This window comes from Pangasianodon hypophthalmus, chromosome 6 (assembly GCF_027358585.1).
Source record: "Pangasianodon hypophthalmus isolate fPanHyp1 chromosome 6, fPanHyp1.pri, whole genome shotgun sequence".
Taxonomy (NCBI): domain Eukaryota; kingdom Metazoa; phylum Chordata; class Actinopteri; order Siluriformes; family Pangasiidae; genus Pangasianodon; species Pangasianodon hypophthalmus.
The window spans coordinates 29,420,174-29,436,285 of record NC_069715.1 but is presented as its reverse complement, the minus strand read 5'-3'; the positions used below and the strand labels follow the sequence as shown (position 1 = coordinate 29,436,285).

Here is a 16,112-nt window from a genome sequence, read left to right as displayed (position 1 = left end):
TTTCTTTCTTTCTTTCTTAATATATTGATTTCTTTTGCTTTTCATCTTTTCTGTCATCTCTCTCTCTCTCTCTCTCTTTTTCCTGCCATATGGTGTCAGTGTGTGAGAAACTGAGTTTAATTGCTGAACAGTCATTAAAAACTCCACACAACGGAGCGAGTGCGTCTCTTTGTGCCTCCCAGTGATATGCTAATAGCGAGAGATGCATCTGCCAGTGTTCTCTCCTCCACTCAGATGAGTCATCTTCATCATCATCATCATCCTCACCCTCAGGATTTCTGTAATCACTTACATTTATTAGCAGCCTGCTTCATTAGCCGTGGCTCCTGCACAGCACACAATGGCCTCTATGTGGAGATTGGAGAAAAAAGAAAACATGCCACAGTGTCCAGATTAAAGGTGATAGCAGTCAGTAATCCAGGAAGAAATGGGCTGTGTTCCAATACTGCTTTTCAACATAATCATGTTCACTAATCTCCCAGAAGAAGTGTAGTGTATGCAGGAGGAATACAGTCACTTATATTTTAAAAATTCAGTGTTAGATTTGCTGTGTTAGTTTTGGTTTTCATGTAGAGCTACATTTATAAGCTATACTCCAGCTAATACAACTGTATTACCTTATTTGCTAGACAAAGGCATTTATACAACTCTGTGTACTCGACAATTGTGCAATACAATGTAAAAAAAAAGTTATTACTGATACACATTAGCAAAAACAAAGGATTATTATATTAAAGCACTCGTTCTAATATATCAACATTTCTATAGTCACAGCTCCTTCACGGGGACTTGTACAGTGAGCGCTCCACATGATCCAAACGTAATTATTAAAAAACACATTTTAAAAAAGGGATATTTAACAAAGAAAAAATAAATGTATTTATCATTTAACATTTATCAAATGTTAAATGATATGTTGTAGTTTATTTAACATTTATGGAAGGAGTCTCCAGTGTCAGTGCTTCGTAACAGTCAGAGGTAAAGCTGTAACTGTAAGTTTTAAGACATCTTCAGGACAGAGGAGTTCACACTTTGTGGTTTCTCAGTAACATGACAAGCTGTGTTTTTTTTCTTTCCTATTATCTTCAAGAGAGAGAAAAAAGAGAGGATGGTGAGGGAATGCCTGTTTATAGCTGCTGTAACGTAGAAGAAGAAGTAACTTGTTTTGCAACTTTAAATGTAGCCTTAAGGGCTCTAAATTTCCAACGAATGTATTTTCTATATGCCATTTGGTTCTATATAGTATTTGGATATACGGAGGAAAGATCTCACAATTGAAGATGGCTGCTTAAACAAACAAACAAATGCATAATTAGACAAATAAATAAATAAATAAATAAATATTTTTAAAAGGTTGTTTGGTAGCCTATTATATTTTTTTTTTTTACAAAATTAGAAGCCTAGAAATAAATGAATAATAAAAAAAGCCTCTAAGGGATCATTTAACTCTGTGATGAGATCATTTCCATGTAAAACTCTGGGGGAAAATAAAAGCTCAGCGTTTGCTTTGCTTTGTTTTCAAGATGCAGAAATGTCCTTGTTTACAGGCGTGGCCTCTAGAAACAATCGCTACTTGCCTTTGTCCATTTGTGTTAGTATGTAATTGGTGCTGTGTGTGCGTGTGAGTGTGTGTGCGTGTGAGTGTGTGTGCGTGTGTGTGTGTACATGTGTGATGATGCTAATGATTTAGACAGTTATGATGTCAGGTGTTTCAGATGCTGTTAGCAGTAATAAGGGTTCGGGGCTGTCATTGATGCTGCTGTGTAATCTGTGTTGCCAGAATGATTACTGACACCCTGGCTGATGATGATGTTTTGGTCTGTGTGCATGTGTGTGTGTGTGTGTGTGTGTGTGTGTGCCATCAGTAAGGTTTTCCTCTACTGCATTCACTGTCAACTTGGATTGTAATGACGTGCCAGCGACCACACAATTCGTTTAAAAGACAGCCTGGATCTTTTTTTTTAATGCTAACCTAAAAAAAGTTGTTGGTGGTATTTTAAGAGAGAATATCATTTCTGCAGTCATATGACACCATACTTTTAGGGGACCAAGCACCGATACTCTTATTATTATGTTACAGCTGAATAATAAACAAAACATTTGCTGCAATCATTTATGTAAATCACTTTTAAGATGCCACGCCCCCATTCCACCACAATTGGTTAGAAATATGTAGCGCAGCAGGAGTGGCTGCTGTGAAATGAGAGGAAAGTCTAAAACCAAAGCCACTGTGAATGGATACAAACCCAGACCCCTGCATCTGCTCCTCTATTTATCTGAGTTGATCTAAAATTATTAGTTTTTTTATAGATCGAGGCTTTCTAGTGCACACTTTGATTGCAGTATGGATTCTTGTGAATGTGTTCTTGGGCTTGGTGAAGGAGCGGAGCAGGAGAGATAAATCAGACGCCAGCCACATGCTGGAAGCTGCCTCAGAGCAAATGGATGGAATTATAGCTGGTAAGATTTATGCTTCAGTTCCAAATATTCCTCATATTTCTTTATTATTTTCAGCAATTTCTTGATTAAAAAAGAAATAGAGTGACATGAAAGTGCTATAAAATATCGGTGCATTGTTTCTCTGTAAGAGACTTTCTTTGACAGTTTAAATGAAGCGTTTCTGAAACATAATGTCATCCATTTTTCATAAGAAATCTAATTGTGGCTACCAGAAGAAACACATCCTCTTGTTTTTCCTTCTTCTGTCTCTGCACATCTTCATCTCTCTCTCTCTCTCTCTCTCCACCCCCTGCCGAGCCACACTGATTTCCTTCCCACAAACTAACTAGCATTACAAATAATCTCTGAAATGTAAAAAGGAACAGAGAATATGGAGGTGTAGATAAACCATCAAAGTCATTTTTTGCAGTATTAAATAAATTTGTAACCCTTAATGGTTCTTTATGATTAGAAAAGGTTCCAAGAAGATCCTTTTTTTAGAATCTACTAATGCTTAATTAACCAATAAATACTTAAAATGTGTGCTACAATTTATTTATTTATTATTTTTTTGGTAATACATAGAACCTTTAACAGTTCTTTGGTTGTCCATCTGGGGGAACCATTAAAAGGTTCTATGTAGAATACAACAACAAAGTGCAAAGTGTTTCCTTTCAGAAAGCCTCCTCCAGCCTTATTTATAAGAGTATAGGTCGTAATGGCGTAAGCGTGTTTTACAATCTACAAAATGTTTACTCAATATATATATATATATATATATGTATATACATTTTTTTTAATACCCAGAACGCTAAAGAGGTCTTCTGTTCTTCTTAAAGTTTCTATGTAGAACCCTACAAAAAACGCAAACCTTGCCACCCAGTTACTCTGCGATTTAAAGTAATTAACATTATGAATGTTTGATTCCTGTTGTCACACAGTGTGTGCCATCTGCTGGATGCAGATGGTAATTATTTATATGTACACTCACAAACTGTACTTCAGAAATGCAGGAACACAGAGGAACATTCTGTCACACTTGCAAATGTATAATGACTTTTCATATGAAAAATTATGAAATCCAACCTCAAATATTTAAATTTGGATGAATTTCTCTTTGAATCAGTTTGGCTGGAGATATCAGATACCAGTTGAGTTCCAACACACACAGAGCTAATACTAAAATCCCATTAATGTCACCCCGAGAGTTCTTCCTCACCACTGTTGCATCCAGCTTGTTCATTAGGAATCTAAATCAACATCTGGATTCCTCTAAAGCTGCTTTGTGATCATATGCACTGATAGAAAAATGATCACCCTATGTCACATGCCAAATGTGTTCATTAATTAGTATAACATTTTATGTCCAGTGACATTTGTTTGATGCCATGGCATGTTTATTTCTTGCTCATTTTTATACATATTTTAGGACAGAGGAGTTTTGTGGTTTCTCTGTAACATGACAAGCTGACAGGATTTCCTCTTATTAACTTTAAGAGAAAGAAAAAAAGAGAGGCTGATGAGGGTCTATCCATTTATAGCTGCTATAACATAAGTGATAACAGAAACTAACTCGTTTCATGGACATTCCACAATATTAAATGTAACTAGAAATTGTTAAAAAATATGATCTGTTATTCTGTAATAAATAAAAATGGTAAACGTTGGCAAATTGTTGTAGTACAATAATAATGGAATAAAACAAGAAATGATATATAAATAAATCACCTTTTAGGGTGATAACACTGTTTCCTTAAACCACCATATCCTCATCTTTGATATTTTTTCTCTGACAACATGACCTCACATGTTTTATTTGTTATAAATGTTAGTTTTCTGCCTCTAAGCCTTTCTTAGATAAGTTGTATGCTGACTGGGAATCCATTAGTAGCAGATTAGGCATGAATGGACAGGTAGCAGTTTGGGAACATTGGGAAAGGAGGAGTGCACACCCATCTGGGATTCTGTCTCAGAAGAATTTGTAGACATTTGAAAACAGGTGCATATCTGAAACATAACACTATTTCCAATGCAGGGTCTAAGGCTATTGTTCCAGTGGATGAGACAAGTTGTGTCCCAGATCTGCTGGAGTCTGCAGACCGCTGTATGTCTCTGAGGGCTCTACAGCTGGCAGAGGATCTAAAGGACGCCCTGGACACTGAACTCTGCAAGGAAGACAAGGACATCCTGAGGAGACAAGTTCCCACCACTACAGTGCACACTCTCTTATTGTGGCTGGACAAAAGTTTGGTAGGTGTTATGGATCAGTTCTACAGACCTGCCTTTGGTGTTTCGTGCTTATTAGAGTATTAACAGTAAACCATTCCACTTCCCTTTAAAGGGGCTGCTTCTTGTTAGAAACTCTGTCATAGCCACATGACAGTTCCAGCCACACCAGAACTTTCAGTTACTTTTCAATAAATTATCACTTATAAACCATTCTGTCTATATCCTTTACCTTTCATTGATTAAAACTGTTCAGTTTTAGTTAACTAAAATTTCTGTTGGTGTTTTTTTTTTTTTTTTTTTGCCAAGTAAGTGTACTCTGTGGCAGGATACGTAAATACAAAATAATAATATATCATAATAATATAGAATAATATTGTGATCTATGGCAGTAGTTTAAGAAATAAAACCAATTAGAGACATGGTCAGAGGCCAGTATTGTGTCATTTGCTTCTTTAATCAGCGCTTTTTCAGTAATCCGATGAGCTCTGAATCCTGACTGAAACTTTATGCACGTGATTCCTGTGAAGGCACATATTTAGCTGGTGAACTACTTGACAATAAAGGAGAGATTTAATATTTGCCTATATGGTCAAGGTCAGGTTTCTTAATCAATGGTTTGATAATAGCCAGTTTGAAAGGTTTTGGTACATAGGCAATGCTAAATCCAATTTCTTCAGATAGTATTTTCTTAAGATTACATAGTTACCTAGGTGTTCCATTTTATTGCCGGATGTTGCAAAGGATGTTGGGTTAAATCTTATTCTATTGCTATGTTCACATTACAAGCTTCTTTTTTTTTTTTGCTTAGATTGGATCTGATCTTTTGACCGCTCAGATTTTTAACCACATGTGACCAATATCTGTCTTTAATTTGAACACACCAGTCCCCAGAACACTGCAATGAATTCTTGACCAATTGTTTTGAACACTATTCAATTTCAGTCGTCCTTGCACAAATCACATATTTCTCCTTCCACTGAATATAGACACTGCTGTTGCTATTACTGTTCTCTCTTGTTGTTTTGCTGCACTGTCCAAACTGGACGATGACGATGACAGTGATATGTGCATATGTGTTGGAGAAAAAGCTACATGAATTCCGAGCTGACCAGTCTCATTAATGTCAAATGGCTACTTATTGGCTATGTATTCAATCTAGGACCACATTAGAAATAAGGACTGTTTTCAACAGAACAGATTTTTGTGTCACTTTAAGGTAGAAAATTTAATTTGTGTCACTTCAACCTTGTAATGTAAATGCAGCCTCTTTAGCTACAGAAATACTCTGAGTCTGATTTAGCACCGTGTGGGTTAAGTGTCATGCCCAAGTGTTTACAGAGCCAGACTGGTCTTGTATCTTGGAACTAGCCCACTTATGGTTTATAGACTAGCTAGCAAACAGGAATATCCAGTCAGTCATGTCATTCAAACTGGCAAGTTTCTGATTTGGTTCTACTGCCAGGCTGCTACTGGCTATCTGTGTTTTTAGGTAATGTAGAGACATCCATGATACAGATGTTAGTAATAATTTGGAAAAGAGTAGCGCAGCAAGCCTGGACAGGTATTAGAGGAATATTTAAGGCAAGGCAAGTTCATTTCCTTCCTGATTCAGATTCTATGATAGGAAATAACCATCTCCAAAGAAGTGTTTGCTCTTATTTGGAGTACCATATTGCTTATTCAGTTTAGGCCAAAATTTTGGTAAATTTTGCAGTCCAACAGGAATGGATACAGTGGCTGAAATAAAGAGAATTTTTTTCACTCAATCATTTTGCTTCACAGGAACTTACCACCCAGCAATCACTGCTAGATTCCGTTCTGTTCTTTTTTCCTCTTTTCCTTCGTTTTACCTCCCCTTCTCCTCTGCTGCCCCTCGCCTCATTTATTCTCTTCTCCCTTTCCTCCTCCTCCAGCCTGCCATGCAACACGTGTGTCTCAGGCGTGTGCGCTTGCCACACAAAGGGCCCAAATGAGGTGGCATTGCATTCTGAAGTACTCACTAATGAGATATAAGAAAGCAGAGAAACAAAGCTAGAGAGTGTGTGTGGATCAGTATTCATAAGCAAGTAGGTTGAGCCAAAAAAAGGACTAGAACCAATGCCATAGAATTAGGAGAGAGAATAAGCAGAGAGAGGAAAAGAGAAAAAGAGAGATGGAGGAGGAGAATAAAGAAAGGAGAAAGGGAGGGAGAGTGCAGCTGCTGAGATCTGAGTGGCAAGACCGCAGTCTGATGTTAAAGAGTGCTGCCTTCTCTCTGCTCCAAACCAGATGCTCAGGAGCCATAAACAGCCTCCAGACAGGGAAAAAACTCAAACACACACATACTGAGAGACAGAAGACATCGATTAGAGCTCTATTCATTTCAAGGTTTAGTGTTGCATTTATTTCCAGTGTGGAAAGCAGTTGATGGTACTATATATGAGAAGAAGCAGGCAGGATCATGGCCCTGAGTCATGGAGTGTGACATTGAATTTTATAAACATTTTACTTGGCTTAGAAAGGTAAGCTTGACTACTGTAATGTTTTTCCTTTCTGTGTCTTTCTCTTACTTTATATTTTTATTACAGTTTATTCTGCTTTGCATGTTTGGCTTGTTTACACCACTGAAAGCTGCACAATTCTTGCGCATGCATTCTGTGTTTGAGAATGAGTGGATATTGAAAATCAATAAGATGAGGCTCAGAATCAGAAAAGTTTTATTAGAAGTGAGATTCTAACACGTGCAAGTAATTTGACTTGGCAGCTGCTCACTTTGACACAGACAGGGGAGGTTAAGAAAAAACATCTGCATAAATGCTAAGAATAGTGCAAGAATGAAGGATTATATTATGTGGTTTGTACAAAATATAGTAAATACAATATTTACAAAAACTCTAGACAGATTATATTCATCGGTTTTACCCGTTTAGGAGTTGTGGAGTTGTGTTAGAAGTCTGTGTACTCGACAGTAGAACATCATAACACCTGCGATCTACGCAAGCACAATTTCAGTCACATTTACACCACAGCGCTGTTGGATTCTCAATTCTGATTGGTCAGGTGGTGTTGATTAATTTTCTATAATAGCAGCTTGTTCTAACACGTTATCTTTTCTATAGTAACAGCTTACACAGTATTACACTTGGATGGTGGATGCTCCACATAAATAGATAAAAAAGATGTGTTGATAGATGTGTTGATATGGTAACGCTTCCTGTAAGGAGATGACATTTATGGAAGGAGTCTCCAGTATCAGCATTTTTTTTTTTTTTTTTGTGGATTCTCAGTAATATGACAAGCTGCATTTTTTTTCTTATTGAACTGGTGAGGAACAACTGTTTATACAGTAGCTGCTAAAATCGAAGTGTAAACGTGTAACTATAAATGGATAAAAAGTACGATGTACCACTCTTTAATAAAAAAAATGTAATCATTGACAAATTTCTGTGGTGTAAGTGGAAAAAATACTTTGTGTTGGCTCGCATCACACCACCCTCTAGTCAATTATTTTCCTATAACAGCATACCCCCAGGTGTTTTATTCCTAATTTAATAAGCACAAATTTTGAAACAAAGTTAACACTCTATTTACATAGTCTGATTTTAGACATTCTACACACAATCAAACATAATAGATAGACTATCCTATCAACTTATCCAAAGTGCTGTAATAATTTCAAGTCGAGAAGTATTAAAATGATAAAAATGTGTACAATAATAACATCAATAAATCAACATCTGTTAGCATACTGTTTAAAAAAAAGATTCAAACTTCTATTACTTGAGGCATTTCTCTGATACCAGAACCATCATGTCTCTGGGAAGAATTTAGAAAGAATTTATTCACAAACCAGAAAAGTAGCTAGCAGATAGGCAGAATTTGATTTAAGACAAACGTAATAAGAGGTTGATTAAAAAACATAAAAGTAATCCTAGCTGTGTAAGCGTAACACTGTCTGTGACTGCTTGCTGGTCTGTAGGTCAACCTGCGGGCGCTGGGAAACAACGAGAGCTATCAGGAACGGCTCTGTCGACTCGAGGGAGATAAGGAATCGCTTGTGTTACAGGTAAGACATGGGGGGTTGGCTTTATTGTAAGTGTGTGTGTGTGTGTGTGTGTGTGTGTAGTGTTCTCTAACTATAATAACTGTTCTAACTAACTGTAGTGCTTTGAACTATTACATAAGATTCAAAAATTGTGTGTATGAAGTATATAAATGGGTGAATTGGAATATGTTCATAAGCTGTTTTTAGACGAACCTGACTTTTATAACCATTATATTAATAAACTATTAACTAAATTATCATATGATTGTTTCAGTTCACTGACAAAATGTGCTAGTTGTATTCCTAAATATCATTCATTCCTTCCTTCATTTATACTCATATGTACTCATTTATTTATTTATTTATTTATTCCTCAACAAACTTATTCAAGGAATGTAGGTATGAAGCTGGGTTTTATCTGATTATTTAAATTTCATGACAAATTTGCTAGTTTGATTCCCAGTTTTCATAAGCTCAAAGTTTTTCTTATTTTTAGTTTATTTTAAATGCATATATTCAATTTTTAATGCATTTAATTAAATGTATTTATTTGTTTGTTTGTCTGTTTGTTTGTTTAGAATATAAACATTAAATTAATGATAATTATCGGCTAAATTATTAATTAAGCAATGTGGGTATGAAGCTGACTTTTATCTAGTTGCTTCAGTTTCATGACAAAATGTACAAGTTTTACTCCCAGATTTCTTATGATCAATTTTTTTTTTAAAATAAAATTTTTATTAATATATTTACCATTTATTTTGTAATTAAATTGTATCTCGTATTTACCCAGGTGATTCCCAGTGATGTTAGAATGTCTTTCTCCTTGCTCAAAGTAATCACAAGTATTAACAGTAATGATGGTTGATGGCTGATGATTATGAATGTGCTCATAGGAAGCAATTTTATGATCCGTCTGGTAATCCTGAATGTTTGCCAGATCATGTAACACAGTGGCGTGAAGCTAGGGTTTGGCAGGAAGGCTGTTCTTCCTCCTCTGCTCTTTCACATGCTTGAATGGTTGAGTAAAATGCCTCTGCACTCAGGCCAAGTGCTGGAAACTTATACAGCAGGCAATCCATCAGCTTGCTGAACAAAATTTTAAGTTTTTTTTTCTGAATTGTGATTATAATGTTGCAGCCATAATCATAATCCTCCAGGCCTCTGTTTTGCTTGCTCAGGATTATCAGCTCAGACTGTAGTCCACTGTTTCGAAACTCAGAAGACTTGGACTTGGTAGTGCTGCTTTGGATTATTACGTATTGAGAAGTGTAGAAACAACTGGTGAAGGACAAATCTAGACTAAAAGCAAATCCTATGTCTATGTTCAAGCTATTATTTATGTTATATGTGAATGCTAGGAAAAGGGAGGTTTTGGTGTTGAATGGGGAGTTTGTTTTGTTTTGTGTAAGTCACGGGAGATTTATGGCTTTGTCATTAAATACTAACGTTGCTCTTCCTCTCTCTCTCTTTCTCTCTCTCTCTATCTCTCTAACTCACTATACAAACACACACACAGGTGAGTGTGTTGACAGACCAGGTAGAGGCTCAAGGAGAGAAGATCAGAGACTTGGAGAATTCCCTTGAAGAGCACCAGCTCAAGCTAAACTCCACCGAAGAAATGCTGCAACAGGTACTACGAATATTCTTTACTACAGCTTCACAATTGCAAATGTGTAAGTTTTATAAAAAAAAAATCCAATGAATGATTGCGATTTGGTTGCTTGATTTCATAAAGACGTACGAACGCCGATCCTGTGTTCACGCTGGTGGCTTTATGATGTGACAAAGCAAACATAAGTCATTAATTTTTAATGAGAGCTCAAGTGTCTGTTGGTGAAGTGGGTGGGGAGAGCGAATAAAGTTTAACCTTGTGGACTGTAAATGAAAAGAAAACTGATGTGTCAGTGGTAGATTTCTTATTTTTGTCTTGACCGGGCAACATTATCTTTTTTTTTTTTTTAGCTGGGGGGTGGGGGTGGGGAGGATATATTTGTTCCTACTCGCAGATGCTTAACCGGTTTTGGGCATGAAGTGTTTGATTTACCAAAGGCATTAACACTCCAAATAGAAGCCAATAATCAGGAAAAGCAAACAATTTTCTGCCTCCAGCAGACCATAATGTACTGTATTTTCCTCCAGAAATGTTTATTTTATGCTTGTTTTTAGTGGTAAGACTGATTTGTGGTCATTTTGCAGTGGTTCTGTAGCTGGTTGTGTAGCTGTGGATGCTGCTACCCAGAAAACAATTGCAGTGCTTGTTAGTGACCAATATAGAGCAAGTCAATGCCCAAAAAGGCTGCTGGCATGAACGCCAAAAGTCCAGTGCCAACACTATGGACAGATAGCTCCGCCCCCTAACCCTACCCTTCATTTTTGTTACATTTTATAAACACAGGGTTGTTGTGACAAAGTCCCAAATTTCTCACTGAGGATCAATAAAGTACATCTGTACAATCCTCTGTCTGTTCATCCATCCATCTGTACGTCCATCCACCTGGCTGTCTGTCCAAACCGACAGTTTGTCTGTCCATCCCTCCATAAGTCTTTCTCTATGATTGTATTTCCATCTTTCTGTCCATTTTCTGTACTTTCATCTGTCTGTCCATCCCTCCATCTGCCTGCCTGTATGTCTCTTCCTACAACTGTCTATATATCAGTCTGTCTGTACATACTTCTGTCTGTTCGTCCATCTGTACCTCAATCTCTCTGTCTATATGATTGTCTATCTATCCATAACCACCTTCTACTACTTGAAGAAGCAGCTACATTCTTGTTCCTTAATGTGCTTTTGGATCATTAATGGTTCTAACTCAGTTTTTTTATGAGTAGTTAGAACCTTATGTGAAAGAGAAACCCTCTCTTGTAATGTTCCAGAGTGACAAACCAACGACTCTGTTAAAAAAAGATAACTAAAGAGTTATTAGAAAGTTAAGTGTTCTAAGCTATCTGGAGGTGTTCTACTCGAAATCCTTTCTGAAACTGAAGCACTGTGTTGTCAGGTTCTAGACAGAACCTATCAGGGTTCCTCCAGATGGACAAACTAATGGGATCTTTGAGTGTACTAGCAGTGCTTTTTTGCAATTCTTGTTTAGAGCTGAAAAATCTCATGGATTTTAGAAAGCTAATGAACCTTAAAGTGAACTCTGGGAATCAGACGTTGTTGTTTGCTGTTGCAGATTGTTTAGTCTGTCTGTCTGTTTGCTGTTTACCATCGACTCTTTTTGACGCCCTTTTTTCTTTTTCCACCAAGCTTCTATTACATTCTTTCTATTATAGCATTATAATATAGCATTATTGTTAATGTTCATCTTCCCAATTATATGTTCCTCCTACTTTATGTGCACTTCCTTTTCTCGTTTTCTATTCAAATATATATTTATATATATATATTTTCAAATATATATATTCGTATACTATTTTTAGATAAGCACTTTTTTTATTATAAGCTAGCTGTGTTTGGAGGAAGATCTGTACATGTGCTTTTGAGTTTTGAAGCGTCACGGGAGGAAATACCACAAGGTCAGGCCTCAAATTGCCTTGACAACACAAATATTTGACAGGGTTGTGGGATACATTTGATTTGTGCCCAGTCTGGATGGTGTGGTCTGGCCAGGTAAGCTGAGCTTCAGCTGCAGGGTTTCATCAGCCAGACTTACAGGAAATGAGAGAAGATTATTAGCAAGAAGAGAGAAATGAGCAGAAAAGAGCCAAAGTACATTAAGCAAAATGAAGTGATTATTGAGTCATTCCAGTGGCAGTGACATCGTTCATCTTTCAAAGAATTTGAAAACACTGATTAGAAAGGCAACTTTTACCCAAGGACCAGAATTTAAAACCTGCACGAAATGGCTTAAGAGCTGTGATTTGATTCTGTATGCTGATATATTTCCTTTTGAAACAGGAAGTCACTGTGGTTGTGTGTTGAAGTGCTTGACTGATTTCCACAACACCCAATAGTGTTCGAGATACACAGAATCTAAAAACGTCATGGGGAAAAGCATAGGCTTTATGGATAGGATAAATAGGATACTTTTATACATGTCCCTTAGTGATATGGACAAGATAGACATGACAGAGGGTAGAGGATAGGATCAATGGTTCTTTTCTTTTTCTTTTTTTTTGGGTTGGGGGGGCCTTCTACAAAAAGGCTATAACTTACCATTTCAAAAAAAAAAAAAAAAGCTAGAAACATTAATGATCCACCAGAAAGCAATAACCATTCAAACATTTTCTTATTCTATTGTTTTGTATTTTTCTCTAAATAATATTCTATTACTCCTATGATATTGGTGAATTTTGATTCCAAGGGCACTATAACAAGCTTTTCCACCTCATTTTCTGAAAGATTTAATTGCACATTTGGGTTTTATTTGTGTTTCTTTTTTAAAAGCGCTGCTCCTGATTGAATCTACAGCTTTGGCTTCACTTCCTCCCCTTACATGTGAAGCATTTTAGAGATGTGGTCATTATGAGGTTTTGGCCTCCAGAAGTCAATCCGCTCCCAGTGACATAGCCTTAATATTTTCCATGTGCAGTCTCTAAATGGCATGAGATTTGCTCAAAAATTAGCTTCCCAGTCCAGGACAGCACATGACAAATGTACGGCTGTTAAAATCACCTTCAGGCCAGTCAGTGAAGTCAGCCTCTGCTTTTAAAAAGACAGGTTAAAGTCCAAAATGTTGTTATTGTCACCGACACTGGGTGTGTTTTCTTCTGTGAGCTTGGATTAAATCTCTATTTCTTTGCTAACTTTTCTTGAGTGTTTTGGAGACACTTTCCTGCAGCTCGCTAGCTCTCTTTCTCTCTCTCTCTCTCTCTCTCTCTCTCTCTCTCTCCTGTGTCAAACAGTGAGAGAGAGAGGGGAAGTAAATATAGCCTTCATAGTCTGTGTATATTTAGCCAACGTGAAGCAGAAGCTCAACAGAGTTCAGGGATTTTGTTTGAAGACACATTGAGTCAAAGATTTCACATCTGGGTTCGCATGTGTGTGTGGGATTGTCTAGGAGCTACTGAGCAGGACTGCGCTCGAGTCGCAGAAACTAGATCTGATGGATGAGGTTTCCTATCTGAAACTGAAGGTGGTGAGCATGGAGGAGAGGCAGAATCACAGTACCGAGAGACAACACAAAGCTGAGGTATTGTACTGCTCTGGACGCTGGAATAAACCACTCAGGCTTGGACAGGATCATACAGTAGTCTTTATAATGAAGTAGAAACTTGTACAGTTCATTATGTCAGGAATAAACCACATGTGTTGTGCTGTTATAGGAAAATAATCAGTGACAGTGTGGAAGTGAAGTGATGAAGTGAAGTGTTCTCTTTCTCTTCACTACTACCTTGATTTGTTAACAAATTACATTTTGATATATTATCATTATTAATTTTTTTGCACACAGCATACTTTCTTATCCGTGTATAGTTACACTTCATGTCGTGGAACGTGAACTGCAAAACAAGTTAATTCCTGTTTTCACTTACATCTTATCAGCTATCGTTATTGTTCCCTCTCTAGCCTCTCTGTTTTCTCTTTCTCTTGTTGAAAAAAAGTAGCAACAAAGAAACCACAAAAGCATAAACTCCTCTGTCCTGAAAATGTCAGCATACTTGAAGTTAAAGCTTTGCCTCGGACTGTTACAAAGCGCTGATGCTGGAGACTCCTTCCATTAATGCTAAATAAACCTCTACTTACAGAAAACTTCACCATATCAATGATTACACACATTTTTAATCTGTTTATCTGTAGAAAGAGAACAAGTGCATTAATATAAACCTGTGCCTTGCAGCTGCACTACTGTTAGAGCTGCTGTTACACCTTCTGACCAATCAGATTTGAGAACTCTCAAACAGCACTGGGGGGATCCAGTACCCTGACATTGGGCAAATTTGCATGTGTGTGTGTGCAGCAATCTATTTGTAACAACTAATTTGTGGTTTTTCTTACACTAATTACAGTTTGCAAAATGAAAGCTTATGTGTCAGATGTAATTACTGGGTTAGCAGGGAGAGCTAGTGTTTGTTGATGTAAAATATACCTTGCCTTAGGCTTTGCGGCAAGTGCACAGAAGTGTGAGTGTGTGTGTGTTTGCGTGTGTAAATATGTTGACTCAAGGGACCAACTGAACAAATTAGTGCTACACCCATGTTATAGTGTTACAGCAACAAACATTACATCATCACATAACATACTCGTGAACTCAAAAAATGATGATTTCTGGTTATATTGACTAGTTTTGGGTCACATTTGAGAATGTAGCACTAAATTCACAGTAAATTCGCTATATTCTCAGTACCTTTATATAAAAATGATTACGTATAGTCATAAATATTATGTCTGATATTAGAGTCTGATATGACATGATACCCATAAATCCAGATGCTAGCTAGCTATAGGTTGTGCTGTTTAAGGAAATGAATCCATGACAGGGTGGTGTAATGAAGCGGAGTTACAGTTTCCACCCCAATGTTGATTATTTTCCTATAACAGCACATCCTGAAGTGTTTTATTCCTCGTACACTGCAGCAATTTTCAACAATTATGCTTCTTTTATTTAAAAAAAGAACAACACATCATATTTTTATCCATTTATAGTCATTTTTAATATTGTGAAACTAGTTAGTTCCTATTCTCACTTACATTATAGCAACTCCAAACAGACATTCCCTCACCAGCCTCTCCTTTTTCTCTCTCTTGACGTTAATAAGACAAAAAAACAAAAAAAAAAAAACAAAAAAAAACCTGTCATGTTTCTGTAAAGAAGTGTAAACTCCTCTGTCCTGAAGATGTCAGAAAACTCAAAACTACAGCTTTACCTCTGACTGTTACAAAGCTCTGCCACTGGAGACTCCTTCCACAAATGTTAAATAAACACCTCCTCACAGAAAGCTTTACCATGCTGTTTAATAACGGCCTTATAAACCTGAGCTGCTCTTATAGACAGTTAATCAACATCTTCTGACCAATCAGAATCCAGAACTGAACAACACTGTGGTATAACATGCGCAGTATATATATAAAACACATTATGTTACCTAATCATCATGCTTTGAAGTATTATGCATGTAACTACACATATAACTACATAATTCCAGTTATTATAGCTTATTGTATACTATGTATATAATGCATTTATAATGCACTTTATTCATGGGAAGTGTTACACGATTTTACTAATGTCTAGGATGCTAATTTTTATATGTTATTTTAGTCTATGTGAGTTATCTTAATGATTTGAAATGACATGTTCAAGGGGAGCTTTAATTACAGCTATACAAGCAGCCTATTAATGCAGATATCTATTTTAACCTGAATTAAAATGTTACACACAGGAACACAAGTTGTCTCTCTCCTCTGACAACTGCTGGGCTGACTGGCTGTGATCTGGCTCACAACATTCCCCTGACATGCGATGCCTCACTC

General features: G+C 36.8%; 1 protein-coding gene across 8 annotated transcripts in view; it reads left to right on the top strand.

The window, feature by feature from the left end:
* The first annotated feature begins 2,268 nt into the window (after window positions 1-2,268).
* The window catches only part of ppfibp2a (PPFIA binding protein 2a), a 36,130-nt gene continuing 22,286 nt past the window's right edge, over window positions 2,269-16,112 (top strand). For 2 of the 8 annotated variants that reach the window (XM_026913922.3, XM_053235050.1), the window contains exons 1-5: window positions 2,269-2,460; window positions 4,475-4,689; window positions 8,627-8,713; window positions 10,212-10,325; window positions 13,699-13,830. In XM_026913922.3, coding sequence (XP_026769723.3) covers window positions 2,418-2,460; window positions 4,475-4,689; window positions 8,627-8,713; window positions 10,212-10,325; window positions 13,699-13,830 — 591 coding nt within the window. In that variant the 5' untranslated portion in view covers window positions 2,269-2,417. Of the gene's footprint in view, window positions 2,461-4,474; window positions 4,690-6,933; window positions 7,170-8,626; window positions 8,714-10,211; window positions 10,326-13,698; window positions 13,831-16,112 lie in introns of those variants that run through there. The other 6 variants (XM_026913921.3, XM_026913926.3, XM_026913923.3 and 3 more) reach the window with 6 other exon arrangements.